The sequence below is a fragment of the Euwallacea fornicatus genome, chromosome 21 (genome assembly GCF_040115645.1).
Source record: "Euwallacea fornicatus isolate EFF26 chromosome 21, ASM4011564v1, whole genome shotgun sequence".
NCBI lineage: Eukaryota > Metazoa > Arthropoda > Insecta > Coleoptera > Curculionidae > Euwallacea > Euwallacea fornicatus.
In genome coordinates this window covers 2,954,816-2,976,045 of record NC_089561.1, presented here as the reverse complement: position 1 = coordinate 2,976,045, position 21,230 = coordinate 2,954,816, and the positions used below count along the sequence as shown (strand labels likewise).

The 21,230-nt window shown below is 33.7% G+C and overlaps 4 protein-coding genes and 2 pseudogenes across 6 annotated transcripts; 3 read left to right on the top strand and 3 right to left on the bottom strand.

Annotated features, from left to right (window-relative positions):
* Positions 1-545: 545 nt before the first annotated feature.
* LOC136346001 (uncharacterized) lies at positions 546-2,383 on the bottom strand. Its single transcript, XM_066294812.1, has one exon. It carries the CDS (start codon positions 2,381-2,383, stop codon positions 1,976-1,978), a length of 408 nt encoding a protein of 135 aa, XP_066150909.1. The 3' UTR covers positions 546-1,975.
* A 752-nt stretch (positions 2,384-3,135) lies between these two features.
* On the bottom strand, positions 3,136-3,615 carry LOC136346002 (uncharacterized). The gene has a single exon (XM_066294813.1). It carries the CDS (start codon positions 3,535-3,537, stop codon positions 3,136-3,138), a length of 402 nt encoding a protein of 133 aa, XP_066150910.1. The 5' UTR covers positions 3,538-3,615.
* Positions 3,616-4,802: 1,187 nt separating this feature from the next.
* LOC136346011 (uncharacterized) lies at positions 4,803-6,325 on the top strand (annotated as a pseudogene).
* LOC136346010 (uncharacterized) lies at positions 6,243-7,639 on the top strand (annotated as a pseudogene).
* A 61-nt stretch (positions 7,640-7,700) lies between these two features.
* On the bottom strand, positions 7,701-15,140 carry crq (croquemort). Of its 3 annotated transcripts, none has more exons than XM_066294811.1 (9): positions 14,686-15,140; positions 12,416-12,547; positions 10,891-11,199; positions 9,912-10,121; positions 9,642-9,853; positions 9,349-9,510; positions 9,096-9,293; positions 8,749-9,036; positions 7,701-8,691 (listed from the first exon to the last, which is right to left on the bottom strand). In XM_066294811.1, the coding sequence occupies exons 2-8, from the start codon at positions 12,542-12,544 to the stop codon at positions 8,787-8,789; spliced, it is 1,470 nt and encodes a 489-aa protein (XP_066150908.1). In that variant the 5' UTR covers positions 12,545-12,547; positions 14,686-15,140; the 3' UTR covers positions 7,701-8,691; positions 8,749-8,786. The 3 variants fall into 3 exon arrangements, with proteins under 3 accessions (XP_066150908.1, XP_066150907.1, XP_066150906.1); XM_066294810.1 differs by lacking the exon at positions 14,686-15,140 and adding an exon at positions 14,243-14,595; XM_066294809.1 differs by lacking the exon at positions 14,686-15,140 and adding an exon at positions 12,849-13,006.
* Positions 15,141-15,487: 347 nt separating this feature from the next.
* frtz (WD repeat-containing and planar cell polarity effector protein fritz) lies at positions 15,488-19,687 on the top strand. The gene is made up of 8 exons (XM_066294807.1): positions 15,488-15,841; positions 15,900-16,561; positions 16,619-16,857; positions 17,144-17,414; positions 17,505-17,707; positions 17,769-17,970; positions 18,022-18,257; positions 18,332-19,687. Exons 1-8 carry the CDS (start codon positions 15,759-15,761, stop codon positions 19,013-19,015), a joined length of 2,580 nt encoding a protein of 859 aa, XP_066150904.1. The 5' UTR covers positions 15,488-15,758; the 3' UTR covers positions 19,016-19,687.
* The last annotated feature ends 1,543 nt before the right edge of the window (positions 19,688-21,230 follow it).

The following is a 21,230-nucleotide window of genomic DNA, read 5'->3' as shown; positions in this document are numbered from 1 at the left end:
GAGTAAAATTTCCTTTCATTTTTAGTTTTGTGAACTATAATTTTATCATATATCATGTATCATGTATCATTCGAAAGAGTATACAATAGAGGTTTTTAACGCTATTTGAATTTCTTGAGCTAAAAAGTTTGTTTCCCATGAAAGAATAAATTTTAACCAAAGCATTTTACCACATTAATTCGTCCACGTAGTTGGTTATAATAACAATTTTTAATTAATTTTCATTTTTCTTCCTCAATATGCGGATTAAAAATATTTAAAAAATATATGTGCGAAAGCGGAAAGTATTTAATACTAAAAAAATTAACCTTATCGTATCAACTCAATTATTTCATATAAAACTTTTAGGTGGATATTCCAAAAATTTTGAAACTTTATATGAGGAAAAGTATGATCATATAGATTAAAACTGGCCCCGTCTCTCTCCCACTGAAAACTGTCCATCGCTTTACCAAACACCCTGCCTCTATAATACATAATCTACATATACTTGGCGTTGTGCATGTATAATGACGCCAAAAGTACGCATAAATAAAACCTGGACATCAGAACATTAAAATTTTTATTCAAGAAGAAAATATTCGCAAACATAAACATCTTAATATTGCAGCAGTATAGATTAATTATCAACATGTAGGTACCACAAGCATTATATGCAGATTATTATGACATTGTTATACATTATAAATTTCAATACAAAGTTACAGGAGTTGAGGGCTTATCAAAAATAACAAATCTTCAAATAATACAATAGAAAGTTTATTAAGTCTACTTAAAGTGCTGATATAAAGATTCGTTACGTTTTAATCTGGAATGCGATTTATATATTGAGGGCAGTGATGCATACTTTGGCGGCAAAATTAGCCAAATCTACTGTATTGTCCCCCATGTTTAATGACCATAATGAAGCTTTTTTTTATTATGATTGGTAGATATAATAAATATATTATTTAATATTTAAAATTATTTCTTTTAAAACTTTAATTGAGTTGACAAACATTTTAGAATATTTCGTTATTAATATTAATACTTAAACTACACTTAATGAAAAGTCTAACAAGCAAAAATATGTAAAATTAGATTATCTGTTATTAATATCCTCCAACTAACCAGTCTTTCGAAAATTAAGTCAACCTGCCTCGAAAAAACGAGGCGAAAATTTGCATTCAAATAGAGTGACAAAATGTATGTTTCTAATTAAAAGGACAGTTATTATTGTCCAAAGAATGGAATTCGTCAGCGGAAATTAGAATTAAAGGAACACGCTCGAAAAGTCATTTTACGCCTCCAAATCAAGGGCAAATTTAGTTTTAGTCCCTTAAGCCGGGATCCATCAATTGCAACGAGAAGCCGAGAATGGTAACTGTGTCCAAATCTTCAGCTATTCCTGATGGCGCTCAAAAATGTTTATTCGTTCGGTTATCACAGAAGTAGGTCGCTATTTGCTTTCTGACAACGTTCGTTAATGGTGCTGCTTTCGTTATCCATCGTTAGAATATTTACATTAAAAATTTTGTCACCCTACGTAAATATTAATTAATAAGCTATACACATGACCAGGCGGGACTAAACGACACTCTAATCTAATCTAAAGCATATGTCATGACACGAGTTACATGCGTCCGACCCTTCTAGAATATTCTTCGAAACTCAATTTCTATGCGAAATTTAACCGAAGAATCTAATTCGTTGCATGACATGTTTAAGAAACTGAGAAAAATTACACACCTCAAATAAATACATCCAAAGACCTACAATCACAGGTGATATATCATCATCAATTTCGCTTTCACGTAAAAATACCTCATGTGTGTATTTACCTATAGTCGCTATAATAAACATCTAAAGCTATACACGCCCCCGTATAGTTCCCGGTCAAAAATAAAAGCCAGCTCTAAAATGGAATTACTGGTCCATTCTTCAAGTCCTACTAGGAGGTTCCAACAGTCTTCCCATCTTTGGTGCGCTCGTTGCCTCATGAGTTGGTCCTCTCATCGTCCTTGCCGCTCTTCATGGTCTTCTTCAACTTGTCCAACAGCCTGTTATGGAACTTGTTGAGACTTGTCGAAGAATTGTTCTTCGGCGGCGATGAAGAAGCGCTTTTCATCGGGCTTTGAAAGCTTTGAGAACTCGCTCTGGAGTAGCTCGCAGAATTCGAGCGAGTGTACTGTCTCGAGGACATTCGGTCCGGGACAGAGCGATGAGGAGATGTTATGAAATCCGAACCCGGAGACGTTGACATGCTGCTTGGACCCTCTGAACGGCACTCGGAGACCTTTCTAGAACGACAGGAATTCGTGTTGGCACATTCCGATGTTCTGCGAGAACGATTGGACTTGTAGATGTCCCAATCGTTCTTCACTACCGGCATCATAAAGGCCATGTTTGTTTTGAATCGTCCCGAAAATTTGTATGAATCGAACACCACGACCGCTCACGTATGCGCTATCTCTGTCGCGTGTTGCCACTAGAATGAACTTTCCGGCAAGACCGAAATATTTTGTGGTCGTGTCGGACGAGGACAGCGGAGGGAAGGGATTGATGATTCAACTTATAACTCATAAGTTTGTAGTATTCCATCGGCTTACGTGCAGTTTAAAACATAGGCGCGAAATGATTCGTAATCAAAACAAACAGCACGTGCTTTTGTTGATCCCATTATTTAAATTTTTAAGATTGTTTTCGGGTTTTCTAAAGTCCAAGAACCCATGCTGCGCAGACTGGCGATCCATGTTGGAAATTGCGCTTACACAGGCACAGCCTGGAAACTAGATGCCGCTGCACGGATCGCGTTGATCAATATCAGCATTCCGCGCAGTCGAAGAAGAAATCATTCCCGACTTGCGCGGAAATCTTCAATCACTTCACAACTTCTACCACAGATGGCGCCACAACGGAGAAGATCTAGAATACTATCTTCAATTTTTAAGTGTGCAATCCAATACCTGCGACGTTAAACTCATTAAAATCGAAAAATATTTATTGCGATCTGTGTCTGTTCGACCTTCTGTTGCTCTTCGTGATCTTCAGCTCATCCATTCCCACGCAAATTATGGACAGAATCTCCTTATCACTTTACTGTTCAAGCGGCTTTGTGTCCAACTCGCAATTTGAACGCTCACTGAGATTGAAACACTATTGCGATCTTTCCTCCTCCGATCTCTTCTTATTCTTCATAAACCTCTTGAGCTTATCCAGCCACCCTCCGCTATTTGTGGGCTTTAAGTTGTTTGCAGACGCTGACACGTTTCTCTCCGGAGGAATGGAGGCTTTAGCCCTGTTGGGCAAGTGCTCAGAACTAGTCCTGGATCTAGACGCGAAAGCCCTGGACGGCATTCTGTCTGGTACAGAATGGTGTTTCGGAATAGGCACTTCCATCAGCCTGTTATTAGAAATACTTCCATGTCCTTCTGAAACGCACTCCGATATCTTCCTGGTGCGACTGGTGCAAGAGGTGTTGCATTCGGAGGTTTTCCTGGATCGATTGGACTTGTAGATGTCCCAGTCGTTCTTCACTACAGGCATCATGAACGCCATGACTGGATGCACTTTTGCGATGTTTATCAGTCACGAAACCTCTACGAACTGAAACTTTTGGGAAATTACCGGCTACTTTATGTAATTTTGCCGTCGAGGTGACGTACGGACATGGGGAAGATGCTATTTTGGGATTAAGTTTAGCCACGGACTGAATTAAAACCGTGGAAAATAAAGTCGTAATTTACGACTTGGAAATAATAGCACATGATCTTGTTGACAACATTACGACTCATTATTTGCTTAAACCAAACGCCAAATGTATGATTAATTTATGCAGTTTTTTTGCAACATTTTTACAATAACAATTTGGAGGGTAATGTAAAATGTACGATAAAGGGCGATCATTAAAAAAAAATCTCTATAAGGCGTTCACACATCAACAGCAAGCAGTGGATAACTTCATCTCTTAATCTGTTGCCAACCTAAAAAGGAAGATCTATCAGTTCACCAGAGCAAAGTCCCGATTTAACCCCGTTGAATTTTTTTTCTGAGGTTATATAATTTTTCTGGTCTATGAAACTCTTATAACCACCCACGAGGAGTTACTAAGGAAAACGATGGTTTTGGGTGCGCGATTCTATAATTCGACGGACAAATTTATATAACAAGATGAAGGTTTACCATTTTGAACCTTAATTATAAGTTTATTTTTCCGTTGTTTTTAATAAAAATTATTTAAATGTCAATGAGAAAACATCACATTTTTGGCCAAAATTGCCCCAGAGCCGAACCGGCAACTTTTCGATTAGATGTTGATATGTAACAAATACCCTGTATAATTAATAATAAAATAAAAATATAACACACACAGAATTTCTCATCATTAAAAAAAAAATCTGTAAATGAATCTCGGACAGTCCACATATCAACGTCGTACTTCCTCAATTGTTAGTCATAATTAACAAAATAAACTTGATTTCCTTTGAAAGTAATACATTGTTATTTTTTTCTTATAAGGGGTGTTCTATCACGATAAGAGAAAGATATACTCGAATAATATGCTATTTGAACTTAGATCGCACACTTACTCTTCATAACACAGGACGCGCACTTTTGCAAACACTTCAAATTGATATTAATATAAACATTAATAATTTATCCTCCAATTACATACCACTCAAACTAGTACTACAAAATTCTTCACAAAGGGTAAACGCACTTATTTGTAGTCTTGAACCAGAAAATTACCATCTCACACCTCCTTTTCACAAGTGCGCTTCTGGACACTATAGGACTCATTGGTGGGATTAGGCTAAAAGTAGATGATCAGCGTATTATAAAGTAATAGGTGTAGTGATACGATGCACAAAAAAATTATGAAAAATAGCCAAGATTTGTAATCGACATAATTACTGATCGTGGAGAAAAGCAACTTCAAATTGCCTTTAATGAAGGTTCAACAATTACCTTTAGAGGAACAACCTCTTTCAGTTACGTTACAGATCACTTCACTACGAGTGAAGTGGTCCTCTACTGTTGATATCGCGGGATGAGATTGTAGTCACAGGAGAATTTTTTAGTAGCAACAAAACTTACGAATAGATAACTAAATAAATATTAAATAGAATGCTATTATATAATTTATACTTGATGGATAAGGCCACTTACGGTGGCACAGCTAAAGGACTTGGGAAAACATCATTAAGTCAAAATTCTTTAAGATAAATATCTCAAATGCAGTATTTCAAGCTATATCTCATTAACATTTTCTTGTAGGATTCATTTCAGCGTCTTCCCCTGAAAATTTTACCACAAATAACTACATAATTGATAACCTGTCGTAGTAAAGTAAGATGATGCAATAAATGAAAACATGTTGTATGTAGTTACACTATAGGAGGTAGCTCATTCGGTCAAATTTGGACAAAACACTGACGATTTCATCATTAACACTAACAGGAATATCCTCTCTGAACGATCTAGTGAGTGCGATCAGAATAATTGTGGACTTATTTAACAGCGGTAAAGACATAACAGTGAGGAACATGTTCTGTCACGGTAGACACGGCTTCTTCACCAGTGCAAGTTTTGCTGCAGTGGAAAATACTATTGTAGGAATCTCTGTATTTTCCATGTAAGAGAATGGAATTCACGTTAAGAATCATGTGGATGTTGGGGAGAGATTGATAATCAAAGTTTTGTGTAGAAACATTACTATGTTAGGTAAAACTTTTTTTTCAACCAACTGTATATCTATCTCTCTTAGTAGAGCTTTTTAGATTACAAAAAGTACGGTATAAGTGTTGAGCAACATTACAGAAATATGCTTATTGATCAACTCCAAGATGGCCCTCCAATCAACAATATTCCCATCCATAATCTTATAATAGAAAATATTTTCGGCAATTCATTGATTTGAAGTCATGCCTGTGTTTGTGTTGGGTTTAGAAGAAGGGTGTTTCCATTGTATCTAGAAGAATGTCAATATCTTAAGGACAGCTGAAAATAACTGTACCAATTATGGGCTGGAAACGCACAAATTTTAATTTTAATCTGTAATTAAGCAATTATTATCAACTTTCCAATATTCTCTCTACTAAGATAACTAGCATGGAAAATATTTGTTTGCCCTACTTTAATTCTTGTTACCCAAAAAGGTCAATAAATACTTAAATTGATTAATTTATAAATTAGTCTCATTTCCCAAATAATGCTAATTCTTCCTTCATTCGCATCTCTGTTTTTACAGCTTATCTTCATCAATGCAAGTCAGTGGGTTTTAACCAAGTTTGAAAAGGTCCTGAAGCAATCTAGAATTCCAAGAATATTGTTCTAGCTGGGTTCTACATACCTAGAGGGGAGCCACTGGTGCTGCATTTAATTAAAGGAACAATCTTAATCTTCAGAAGAAAAGCGACTGTTGAATTCAAAGAGTAGACAGGTCCTTTAGTGTCTTTAATTGGAGTCGACATTACTGTGAAAGAGGAGAAAGGTAGGTATTTTAGAAAGGAACATTGTCACGGATGGATATAGAACTATAATATTTAATAAAAGTTTAGCGCTAGATGGTCGAGGGCAATTATAATGGGATACACAAGGCACTCATTTGAACAACAAACCCATATCTTTCAAGATATCTATCTAGGATTCGTGGCTGAAGAACATCAATATTAAAAATTGTCCAGCGTTATGTATCTTGATTAGGTCTTCTAACAGTGTAGTACAGAATTGGAGTATTAATAGCCTGGAAGGGAAAAAGATAATGTAGAAATTTAAAAAATTCTATTCATCCATTGATACAAACAAACTGTAGGATGTACACGTCAAAAAATAAAGTTTTGGCAACTATTGAGGAATACGGCTAAATATAAGTCGGGAAAGATATGTCGTGAATCTTTTAATATTTGCGTCAGCGATTTTTATATTGGAAAACAGTGATGCAGTGTTATGTTATCACAAATAAAATAAACTCCGTATATGTACGAAAATCCTCAAAATTAATACTCGAATTGTATATTTCTAGGGAATATTACCAAAAAATAATTCCACCCACAGCACTGATGGTTTCAACGTACAAAAAAAAACTAACAATACTCCTGTAAAATATTTCAAACACATTGCTAACTTCCAATATATTTTTTCCATTAATCTACATATTCCAGGCAAAAACGTTCCTATAAAAACATTTTCAGCCATGAAAATCGTGGGCTTTCCACCAAAAGAATTGGGGCTGTTGTCGAAGATATTTTGTTCTCAGAGTCCTCCTTCACAATGGATGGAAACGGAATTTATGTTCAAGCTATTAAAAATGGTGATGCAAGACTGATTAAAAATGTTATATATTTGAACGTAGCGATATTGAGTGAGGCTTTTCTATAACTCCTCTTAAAACCTCAGTACACATTTCCATGTGCAGACGCTACAAAATACGAGATAAATATCTAGCCAAATTATCTAGAGAAGTGTCCCAAGTAATAACATTCCTATAAAAAAATTACACCTACGCAATATTTATGGGAATATTTTAGATGGGGCTGTTCCAGTTTTCATTATGTCTACTGAAGAGGGATGTTCTGACTGGGATTTCGAAAGAGTTACGATTTTCAGAATGCGCAGTAATAATAACTCAAATTACGTTCCCGATGGTTATTCCAGGTAATACTAAAGAAATGTTAATAAACGTTGGTTGTAATTTAGTGATAGGTTTATTAAAAAATAAATTATAACTTCAGGAATTCTTTTTATTTATTCTTCTGGGTCTTTTAACTGCGGATAGGTTTCAAAATATTAAAACAAAACTAGACTAATCGTGCAAATTGCTTCATACTTAATTAATAAAATAATAATTATTACATAACAATATAAAATTTCATATCCTGCAACAGAATGCACCTAGAAACAATAAACCAAAAGCTCAAAACTTTTCTATCACAGCATCAATGGCTTCTTGTTGAGAATCCAAAATCGATAATCTTAACAATATTGACAAGACATTTATTAAAATAGGTGACAGTGCGTCCAAGCTACAAAGCCCGTCGCCAACACCAGTGCATAAATTCGCACATACGCACAGGATAAATACGATGCACGATCCAGTCAATCTGTGATTTCAAAAAACGATACATACATGAAAGATCACTTTGTCCATTACCTTTGATCATATTCACCTCGAATGTCAACAAATCCAGAGGAAAATGTTTCCTTTTACCAGAACTTCAAAACCTTTAAAATATAACTTGACCCGCCCTGAAAGTATTTATACGCTGATAAATTAACTATTACACCTGTATAAACCCAAATCTCTTACAATAAAACATTTCCCCCCGCTATTCAGTACTGTTACCATCTTTTTTTCGGTATATCAATAGATCAGAGGTTTATTAGAACACACAAACATGAGATTTAAAGACACTAGATATAGGACTAGAAAAAGTATGTCCATATATGGAAGAGGCACAGAGTTTTATTTCTACAGTACCATACGCAGGCTTGTTGATTTATTGGCAAACCTTAATTTGGATACTATAGATAAAGCACACTTTAATCTCTACTGTTGACTCATAATTAAAAAAAAATAGGCTTAACATGGCCGAATACCTATTTTACCTGAAGTTCAGGCTAAAACGTACTCTACAACTTAATAATAAATTAAAGACCCTCTAGTGGTTTTTTATAAGAACTGGCAAAATCCACCCTGAAAATCTGGAACAACTACACGAAAAATTACTATAATACGTCCCTATTAATATTCTTCTCAAGTATATCTACCTTCCTGTAATAGACAGCTTGAAAATAAAAGTTTCATGTTAAGAATTATCATCGTTCTCGGGCATGAGATGTTCTTCCTCATTACTTTGCCATCCGGCCTTGTATATCAAAACGAAGAATATGAATCCAAACAAGGCTCCAAGACCGATCAGCCCGTAGCCCGTATAGGTGCCCAATTTGTTTGCAATGAGCACAAGTTTGACTTGACTGGCAAGATCTGAATTGAGATCAGCTTTTTGGAGAAACCACAAGCAAGGTATTAGAGTGGTTTTTGTTTTGGAGAACATACTAAAAATTGATACAAAATATCAACAAATTAATGAAGACAAAATTAATGTAATACTTACTCTATACCATTAATATTACGTATTAACAAATTCAACTGGAAGCCTGCAGAAACAGTTAAGGGCAATCCTGTACTCGGTTCTAACGTTAATGTAGGTTGATGCACTTGCGGGTTTGGATTCATTCCATCTACATCGTCCCGATATATCGGATCAGCTAAATAGAAGTGGGGAAAGGACATGTAGGCAGGGGCGTCATATCTTTAAAAAAATTCAGTATCCCTGATAATATGTAAAGAAAATAGACGAAACATACTTGCAAGTTGAGACACTTCTAACCCCTGTGGGCAAGCCTGAAGCGAAACATTTAGTACTTTTAAAGAATGTTCCATTATCAAAGGTATCTACCGATCCCACGTAAAAATTACCCTCGATGCCTTGGAAAGTTCTGCTTCCATTTCGCCGAAAAGCTACATTACTAAAATGATTTTTCCGGTAAGGTAAAACTTATTTTGAACCGTCGCTGGGTGTTTCATTTTCAAATAAATCCTGAATATAAATGGGCAAGAAGCCAAAATGTCTCGAAACACCTTGTATATCCATCTGTACCTGCACATATCTGGAGAAAATATAGACACTTCCTCATCATTGCGAGGCGGATACCAAAGCTCTCCAGAGCTTCCGTTCACAATGGCACATTTTTCAGGGTAATAAGAAGTGACATGCTCATAATTCCATCTTGTTATTAGCCCTAATTTTGCGATATCGTCCCCCCCGTCATACATGTTATACACTCCATCATAAGTCAGGCTATTGTTTCTCTTAAAAATGAGATTAGGATGAGTATAGGGAAGTTATTGGGGTATAAACTGCGCTTACATCCACGAACCAGCCAAACTTTTTAAAGGGCAACTTGAAACTGGACATGTTGAGTTTTAAGGCAATATCTATCAAGGGATCATCATATCCTTCAAACAATAATTCTCGAACCTGTTTTTGGACATAAATCTGTTCGCCTTTCTCTTTAAAAAACATATTAACTGCCCTTTTAACTAAATAGTGTTCATCCTTTACCACATTTGCCACCACCTATATGCCAAAAGTTGTCAACTTTTAATTATGCAGAGTGTAGAGAATTATGAAGATACATCAATTGATGATAGTATTTTTCAAAATAACAAAAAGATGTTAATAGACCCTTAGTTAAAAATGCACCATTTTCGATCTACAAAGAGGCAAAATTTCTAATTTTTTAAAGGATATTTTAAGAGTTTTTATAGCTTTGTTTTCGTTTAAATTTTTTTTCTATTTTGAGAAATTTGATTAAATGTTACGAATTGCTTTAAATAGGCGATAACAAAACCGGTTGATTATTTTTTTCTTTTACTTTCTTTACATTCTTAACTGGCCTATATATTTTTGCAAATTCTACGAAAACGGCGAAGGATGCGAAAACACTCCAAAAGACCAAAAAGCTAAATAATTAAAGAAGTATTTTAAATTTGGTGTCAGAATTCATACGGAGGGTTTCAAAAAGAGATATAAAGCATAAAATACAGCATGATCCAAAAAAACAACACTTTGTATATGGCTCTCGATGCTTTTGGCATTTTGATGTAAAGGATCTTAAAGAAAATAGATGTATGAAATTTAAAAAATTCAACTCGAGGCATACGTGAGAAAAATGCAAAACGTAAGAAAAAATATCAAACTGCCATCCAGTATACCGAAAATGGTGAGTTTTTAAGTGTAGATATATTAGCATTTTTGTATTATTTTACAGAGAACTATCGCTCCTTGACATATCTCTATTGTGATATATTACATCATGTATGTAAACGCAAGTGAAAATACTCACAGCAGCAACAGGGTTTAACGTAGTTACTAAATCGTTCAGGCTACCTCTTGACATATCAGGCTCAAATCTCCACGTTCTTTTATTTAAATAAGTTAACGTGTGGTTATCGTTGAACGTAACGTTCTCCTTTGTGTGGTGTTCGTAGAAAACATACGGCCCTATTTCGTTAAAAATTGGTTTAATATCGAAATTGTTGTTATATAAAAGGGCATTAGTCCAATTGAACATGTAGATATGCAGGTACATGGGTATTGGAGTTTCTTTCCACATCTCATAGCCCTTGGTGTTTTGGTTTGATACGGAAAATTGCTATAAAAAGAAACGATCATGATTTTTAAAGCAACAGTTGTAGAATGCGTGCCTTATGCACATTAAGATTGTCCCAAAATGCAGTGAAACATTTTCATTGTTGATTTAAAACTTTTTTAGAAATACACTAAGGTATTATTTTCGCCAACAATCAGGATAATATTTAAAGGATGAAGAGTATGAGGTCGACGTGCAAATGAAAAAAAAATACCATCCTTTGACACACATATTCTATATACAATAGTCCCCCCAATAACATGGTAGATACGTTTTGTGTTATATGAATCCATACTGAACGAGTCAATTAGATTATAAAAATTGTTACACATCATCAATGATGCAGGTCTTTATTCACCCAAAAAATCTTAGCCGAATAATTCACAAAGGTCCGGTTGCAGGAATCGCATCGTCAGTAACCAAAGAATGAATCATTTGTACTGAACCAAATAATAGCGTAACTAAATATTAATAAAATCATATTCAATTCAAATAAATAATTTTTTTAAAATAATACCAGGGCAAGTTAATCAAAAAATATAAAGAACAATAGTAAACAATAACGAACAATATCTACTAGGAATTTTATACTCCTAATTATTCGTATAAAACGGATTATTGAAACTTCGATATTGTATGATATTGATTTTGTTGTTTTTAAATTTAAGGAAGTTTTAAGAAAATGAACCTTTGCAAAATTAAACCCGATTTCATCTAGAGGAAATAAATATTGTTACATAAACGATTCATCTACGTATTTAGTGCTTCGATTCATAAACATCTCCAACCTACGCAAAGCTAAAATTTAGAATTGCAAAATCCACAATTATATCCAGATTAATCAATTAATTAACCAAGGTTTATCGATCCAAGTATTGTCTTAAAATGATAAGATAAGCTAAAAAAATAATAATGGTTTATTGTGAAGTTCACATACAAATCTCAAGAGGCCTATTTATATGTTTTAAAATGCAGAACATTGAAGTAAATATATGATTTACAGGAGACTTTTTATATCGTTTTTTTTTACGTTTTACATCTTTTTACTATAAAATACGGCGTTTCTTCGTCCATAAAACTGTGGGCAAATATGAGGTTTTTATTTCTTTTTAGTTTATAAGTCATTAATAATAAGGAGTACCGTCAATAATTTTCAGGATTATTATTCGTTGTATTTCAATCTCAATATCAGCCTTGAAAAAGAGAAATACATACTTACATGATTCACTATCTTCTTAAACAGTTTGCCCCAAACTGCAGCTAATAGAATCCCCAAAATTAGGCAAACTAGAGACAAAGTTAATGTGGCCCATTTAGCACAAATCGGGGTACAACAAGACACACGCATCTTCTGTGAAGAAACAAGCACTTATTACTTTGTGCAGGATACAACTACATATATACAAGTATAAATTGCTTAAAAAAAGTTATTTTTATTTAGTAGGTAAACATAATCTATGAGATAAAACTGACGATAAACCACTTGTTAAAAATTAAACTTAAATATAACAACTTCCATGACATGTCTGCTTTGCTTCGCATGTACCAAAACATCCACACATGCAGGTGCAGCTTGGACAAAACAGAAGGCAAAAAAGAGGAAACCATAAATAGGACTTAGTTCAACATTTTGTTGAAACTCCCAAAATTACCTCAATTCCTGAAATCCATGGCGGTTTTGACATGGGTACTTATTGCGATTTACACAGCCTTGAATGTTCAAAAATGGAAAAGTTTTAGTTCTTTAGTTCCTTCCACATTAAAGTTCAGTGAATGTAAAGTTCTCCAAATTTATATATAAATACTTCCTGAATTGTTAAATCAGGAAATATATATATATATATATATATATAACTATACAAAGTGTAACACATAATCATGAATATATTTAAGGAGGGCATAGTACTAAGCAAAATAATAAAAAAATGGTGATACGTGCATGACCAATAACACATTAATTTCAATATACATATATAAATTGGCAAAGTTTCACATATCTCTAGTATTTTACATTTTTCTCGCGAATGCCTTGACTTCAACTTTTTAATTTTAATTTTTAAAAATCATCGACATAAAAATTACCGTCTGTAATCAGGCATCCAAGATTACAGACCAAAATATCTAGACTGGATTTTATCAATTTACATAGACATTTTTCGAATTCTATGAAAATAATGAAAAACCAAAAATAGTAAGAGACCAAAACGTTAAAGAATTGAAGAAGGAATTTAAATTTGGTATCACAATTTGTACAGGGTGCTTCAAAAAGGGTACAAAACATAAAATGACATACGGGTACAAAAAATGTAATACCTTGTACATGATTAACAAAGATTTTGACTTTTTTTGTAGAGGGTTATAAAGAAAATAGATATACAAAATTTCACACATTTGTTTCAAGGTATGTGTAAGAAAAAAGCAAAATAATATAAAATATGTGAAACTTTACTACACTATATAGCAAAAATTGTGAGTTTTTGAGCATGGGTTTATTAGCATTTTTTAAATTATTTTACAGGGTACTATCGGTGTCAGAAATATATCCATGATATATTATACTCTATTATAACAATCAGTAAACAAAGTTTTATTTGATGTTCCTGCTACAATTTTTTTGTTAGTTCAGTAAGATACAGGATATTGAATGTCAAACTCAAACAAAGGACAAATCTGGTTTGTGTGAAGTACTTATCCCTCACTACTTTAGCTATTTTTTTGAGAATGATATTTTATATCTTCATTTTTCTTCAATAGGGAAATCAATATAATTGGGGCCCCTAATAGCCCTTTCACACACATTAGGGATTGTAAACTGAAATTTACAATCAGATTTTGCCCTCATGTTACAAAGTTCTTTTATTACAATTGTATCAGCTACCCCTGTCTTAAATACTTATTGCTTGCAGTTCTAAGAGAACTATAATGTTCAGAATTAGGAGTTAAAGTAAAAACTACAATGTTTTTGTATTAACAATCACCATATCATTATATACTCACAAATGCATCTATCAGAACTCTAATATATTTTTTACTTTGCTTTTCATACCTTAGAACACATTAATAAATTCACTAATAACTAGTACTGAATAGTCCCTCTAATTTATTGGTAGTATACTGGTCAAAATAGGAAGAAATCAGACAATATATCAGTCAACAGACTGAATTGGATCTCTTTTTTTTACCATCCAATTATAGAACACATAATCAGTTGTGATTAATAATGGTCAAGACAAACATACATAGCTGTTATCAATTAGTTTCCATGTTGATTCATCTATTTACTATCACTAATACTTTGACTCAGAAACATATATGCTTTATATGTAATAAAGGAAGTTTAAAGTCAATAGTACACACTCTATTTTAGCCAAATCAAATAGTAACAGAAATTACTCAGTCCTATCTACTTTATTGCAAAAAGAATAATTAATACATGTTTCATATTTAATTAGACTGTACTAACATATCAAAAAAACAAAAAATAATTACCAATCATTTGTTGATATCACTTTTACCTCCTTATTTGTCAGATATGGTACATCTCAGTTAAATATGAGGCTGAAATCAGACTTCAAATGCCACAGGTGGAGGACAGGCTAGAATACACTTCTCAACAGCAGATTCAGCACTGCATTATATGAAGATATGATTGATATTGGGAATACTTGAAATCAAGCATAAAATTCTGGAAAAACTACTGGTCTGAACGCCATTAATAATTAACTTATGCAAATCCAATTAAGAAGGGAAGCTTCTGATGAAATCTTATGAAAAACACCACTAATAAATGTATTTAAACGCGAACTTTCTATTCCTAAAGGGAGTCCGATGGGCTATTATTATCAGGCAGACTTTATCAAAACACAAAAAATTGTAAATTGCTTTTTTTTCTTTATAAATATAAGATAATGATGAATAAACCTTCAGAAAATAAAAAGCACCTAAAATTTAAAAATAAATAATTTATTGTTTGTTACATTTCTGGCGCAGTGACACTGACAATCAGCTTTTCTTAATGACATATATCAAGGACAACAATTAACAATGGAAGAACAGGACATGTGCTATCATCGTGTTACCAAATTATTAATAATAATTCTTTTAAAAGTTTCGACTATTTGATAAGTTATGCAAAATTAAAGTAACCAACTAAACTTTCATTGAATAATAACTGAGATGGAATCCAAAAAATGCAGTTTTCAGAAATATTACAGCAAAACCAAACCAAGTTATGCATCCTAATGACGTCATTCACCAGTAATAGACTGTAAACGAGCAATTAGTTGTAATAAATTGATTTTTTTACTATTTTGATTATAATTTGAACGTGTTTGTATTTTTTAATTTACAATCTTAAAAATTTAGTATCGAATTAGTTAAATTCGTATTGTCATTTCCTACCAATATTCCACTCAATTCTGGCAATCAACAAATTGTGTGCTTTACCAATTACTTGAATAATTAATTTGTGCCTCTTGAAGATATCTCATATTTTGTCTTATGATAATTGTGCTTTCAGCTAGAATTTCAGCTAATTAATAAATTTGTTTAAAAAACCTAGAATGTCCGCCTTTTTAAGTGATATTCATTTTTGGACCACTCAGGAAGACATTCTCATTAAAGAAACTGACTATGGGTCATTCAAGTTAGTATAGTACTAATTGAAAGTTGTAAAGTATGATAGCATTGACCTGACTTTGCAGGTATTATCAAAAAAAAGAATCCTGCCTGTCCTCCAATGCCTTAGCAAAACGAACATTCTGTGAACAATCTGGTATTACTTCCATTCCCAATAATAAACGACCAGATAAATTGAGAGAAAGATTAAAAGAATTGGAAGAGTATTTGCTCCTTAATAAAATTGTATATTATTCTTGGGATGACACAAAATTAAAGATTCTATTGTCCACTGGCTTAATTGTTAATTTGACCATTAATTATAAAACTGGAGATCTCACAAACATAACTTTTGATAAGCAATTATTTCTAAAGTTGCAAGTGAACATTATTTCGGATGGGACTATTTTTGGCTCCCAAGTGATCTGTGTGTGTAATGATGGGCATGTGCTGGGTTTTGGAGCTCCTTGGAAAGATGGTTGGGTATTAGATGGGGGCCCTAGGCGGAGGTTACATTATCATAATGACTGGTTAGTTGTTTATGGGAAATCAGAAGTGGAACACCCACAACCCTGGAGCCCTCTAACAAAAGACCATCAAAGAGCCAACCTGCATCTGTATTGGATAGGATGTAGGGATCCAGAACTTTTAGCTTATAGGAAAACAGATGGGGAACCTTTGCTGATTATAGTGAGCAAAGTTTGCAGTAGAACTGTTATTGTAGTGGAGCAAAAAGTTTCTCAGAAAGGTTTTTACTGTCAAATTATTTAAATAATTATAGTATGTGATTACTGACCAATTTTAGGGGCAGTATCAGTGGAAGTTAGCAATTTTGAATTAATAGGCAACACGCTTAAAAGGATGTCAATTACATCAGTGCCATTGCAAACTCAAGTGAGCTGCAGTGCTCTGAGTGAAAGTGAGGAGCGGCTTCTTATAGGTTGCATTGATGGGTCTTTGGCTATTTTGGATAGAAATAGAGGGTCCACTAGGATTGTGAAAGCTGCTTTCATAGCAACTTTGGCTGCTTGGCATCCAGAAGGGGTAAGATTGAATGTACTTATGATTTCTAGTATCTTAGACTGAGGCAATGATTTCATTAAAACTTTATAAAACAAGAATATTAACTAGGTATTTGATTTAAGGCCAAATTGTTAACATGCTGTCAACTTTAGCTATAGAATAATTTCCATAGAAATATTGAAAAGATTAATTAACTCCTACTAGCTTCATTTTAAAGTTAGTAGGATATTAATGGTTTAGCCATATAGACACTACATGATCCAATGTTGTAGGATATCACAACACAAATATAAATAAATTTTTTTAGGTAATAGTTGCAGTGGCTAACGAAAAGGGCTATATCCAGTATTATGATACAGCTCTAAATTCAATTAAAAGTCAACTTACCAGTGAAGATTATACACCAGCTGCATTGCTTGATTTAAGCGGATACTTCAACACGCAGTTTAACGTTGTTTCCTTAAATTGGGGCCCAAAAGACCTAATTATTTCATTTGAGCAAGGTCCACTGGCCATTTTAACACACACAGAAGGATCTCTAAGTTTCAAAGCTGTCTCGCAACGTTATCTCACATCTGGTGAGAGAATTTCTTTCCCTCAAACTAAAAATTCCACATTGTTCTCCATAAATTTGTCCTCAGACAGATCTTCTATTATGGAATTTTTAGGCAAAATTGAACAGGCAGTTAGATTGCTTTTGAGTTGGGATTTTAGTGATAAAGTATATTTCGTTTTACATCAAATAACAATGCAACTTTTAAGAAAACCTTTAACTCAAGATGTTGCCCAATACCTTCAGGAAACTTTAGGTTCCTTTCATAGCTCACCCACACCATTACCATCACAAATCAGGCATAAATTTGGCCATCAAGTAAGTGTAATATAAGTAGTTTGTGAAAGTCAGTGGGAAGAATCGTCATTTTTTGGTTCAGATCATGTGTATTACCAGGAGGTTCTTTCACCAATTAGTGCGAACTGGCATGTTTGAAACTGCATTTTTATTGGCAGTGGATGTAGGGCATCATGATTTGTTTATGGATTTGCATTACATAGCTGTTAAGTTAGGGGAAACTGAGATGGCTGCTGCTGCACGGGCTCAAGCTTCTGCTTTATTAAGCAGGTGCTCTAGTGAAGGTAATAGAGGATATTTATGTCATTATACAATTGTTTAAAACTTGTTTTTAGCTTCAAATTGCTCAAGATCTCTGTGCTCTCAATGCTCTGATAGTGAGAGTTGCAGTAGCACCACAAATTATGAAGAAAACATGAAAACTTCTGCAACTAAAGTGGATTCTGAGAATGTAATGACCACTGATTTTATGCAACCAACAACTTGTAAAATTGAAGAGATTGAGGATAGATATACTGATATACCTAGGAAGCCATGTCCACCTCGAGCAACTTATGTTAAAGCCCCACAGGTATTTTTTTCTTTTCACACATTTTCAATAATTATCTGATTAATTTTAGCACTGTTAGTTTTTTTTCTTTTTAGGTTCCATCAGATTTTAGAAACCCAATTCAGGCAGCTCCCTCAGTACCCCCACTACCATTTTACAGATCTTTGGGAGTTTCATACATCCAACAATACGTAGAAAACATATCACAAAAAACAAGAATTACTTCTTCAGGCGATTTACCCACTAACCAAGACATGGACCATAATATTTCAGGATTACCCCACTTGAACAGTTTTAATCTCTTTAAAAGTTCCAATCACAATTACATGCCGTTGAGCAAGGAATCTTCCCCTCTCCCACGAGTTTCTAACATGTCTTCAAAGCTTTCAAAAAGCTGTCACAATCTAGATAGTGCCAGTAAAACCTTTCCGCCACCCCCAAAATTTCTAAACGTACAAAATCACACGTCCTTTGACAATCTTATCGATTTTGACGAGCCAATTGCGTCAAAAGTGTCTCGGAAAGTGACAACAAAAGTAAAATTTTCTGATACGGTGACTGCGTTTATTGTCCCTGAAGTAAAAAGGTCTGTAAAACCACCTTTACCTTCGCATATAACTGATCCCCAAAGAGAGCTGGCTGAAAGTTTGCCGTTGTGTCATCCGAACGAAGATTATTTGAAAGATTTTACGCCTGTTCGGAAAAACGGGGAGGGGGGGAATAGTAGTGAAGCTAGTGCGCCTCCTAAAATTAAGGTGGTTCATTTTGGGGTTGTTTGAGGGAAAAAAAAATTGTTACTCACTATCAGAATTGACGTATTTACTGTTGGGGAGAAAGGTTTTATATTGGACTGAAAGACGATGTATGACTGTTTTTCGCCATTAATCTCATTAAAAATCTTACTAAAACCAATCAGAGCTATTTAGTTGATAACTGTGTAAGTCTCTTGTTTGACATAATGCCTTTTCCTGCGAAGATAAATACATTCGAAATCGAAATGGTATATCTATTGTCATATATTTTGTAATAACCTTTTTTGACTTTGTCAGAGGCAAATGTAGACCTTTATATAGAATACTATGCAACAAGAAATAGTGTACCGACGACGTTGAACGGATGTAGTTAATTACTTGGTCTGACAGATGCATTTCACTACATCGCTCATGCAATTGCAATGCTCTAGTTCAATGGGAGAATCTTTGGTAACGTGACTAAGGAAATTTTAATTTGTTAATGGATGTTCATTCAGCCTTAATTACTTCACATAATCCAAGTTATCTCTTTCCTTCGATCTGATCAATTTTCAGATAATTGTTGTAAATAATGTGATATTTTGATCTGATATTTTTAAAAGAATTTTACAAATATTTAATGACATACTGTCATACTCGATAATTTTTATAATCCTACCATGTAGACCCAAATATGAAAAATATATTTTTATTTTAATAAAATTTATATCTATTATTTCATGTATGTATGTGAGACACCTCTAATTTGCTGAACATTCCTGAAAAAGCATAAATATATCCATATACTTTAAAAAATGACCAGAACATGTCGATTTTGTTACATTCGACTGTCGCGTTATTAAGTTACGAATGTTTGAGCATTTTAAAATCATTACAACAAAAGAAACTATGTAAAATATGATTTTTTTAAATTGTTTCTTTTGTTTGTAATGGAATGTAGTTTCAACAAATTTTGACATTATCTTGCATGGCAAATATCTACTTTCTTCTGCTACTAGTCGATGTTAATAGGTATTCAAACTACTTAAAATAAAAACATTAATACGTTTTGGACTTACCACACAGTGAAGATCTGAAACACAGAAAAATTAATATTCCTAAAAAAAAAATTTACAGTTCGAGTTTCAAATTGATTTCGCCTCGAAACAGAGGCGACCACAATGTAAACCCTAAATATAAAGAAAAAAACATAAAAATAGCTAAAGTTTAGAATTATTGTAGATTTGAAGCGAAGGCGAACAGTTGAAACCTGGAATAAAAAAATTCAATTTTAATTTTTCATAAGAATTCAAAATACGTTTTTGAAAGGAAACCACATAAAACAGCTAAAGTTTTGAAATAATTTCGACCTGAATCAGAGGGGTACCCAGTTGAGATCTGTAACGGAAATCAATTCAATACTAATTTCCGAAAAAAATCATCAAAACTTCGCATTACTTTCGCCTTGAACAGAGGCGTCAACAGTTACAAGCTGAAACAGAAATAAATCCATATTAATTTCCGAAAACTCTTCAAAATAGTTAAAACTTCGCATTACTTTCGCCTTGAACAGAAGCGTCAACAGTTACAAGCTGAAACAGAAATAAATCCATATTAATTTCCGGAAAAAATCTTCAAAACAATTGGAGTTTCAATTTGAAGCACAGACGTACATAATTGATACCTGAAATACAATTCAACATTAATTCCTAAGAAGAATTCAATATTAATTCCTGAAAGAAAATCTTTAAAATAGTTAAGAGTTTCGAATTAACTTGAATCCGAAACAGAGGTGCTCACTGTTGTAACCTGAAACAAAAAAAAAACTTTGAAACAGCTTAAGTTGCGTTATCATTCTTCGGTCATGTCCAAAGACGGTCCGAAGTTCCTTCAAATATTTTAATTACGTTATTCTCGTTAACCTCGCAAAACTTGATTGTAAACCGCAAAAAACTATAGCCAGAACTCACCCCCGAGTACCAAAAACATGAGTCAGAATCACGTCAGCAACATCCCCTTTCACTCACAAAGTTACAGTTAAACGCTCCCCACTTGCACTCAGTAATTTATAGGTACTAACGACGTACCTTAAGAGTCTTTAAAACAAAAGAAAACTCAATTATCCCGATTATTACTGCAGTACGCATTACGAAGATGTTGTCTGTCGTCGCGCTAACATTCGACTGATTCATCTGCGAAGTGATATCGGTACTACCTGCCTTTTATAAAGGTACAGCTGATCGCCCTTGGGATCGATACGCGA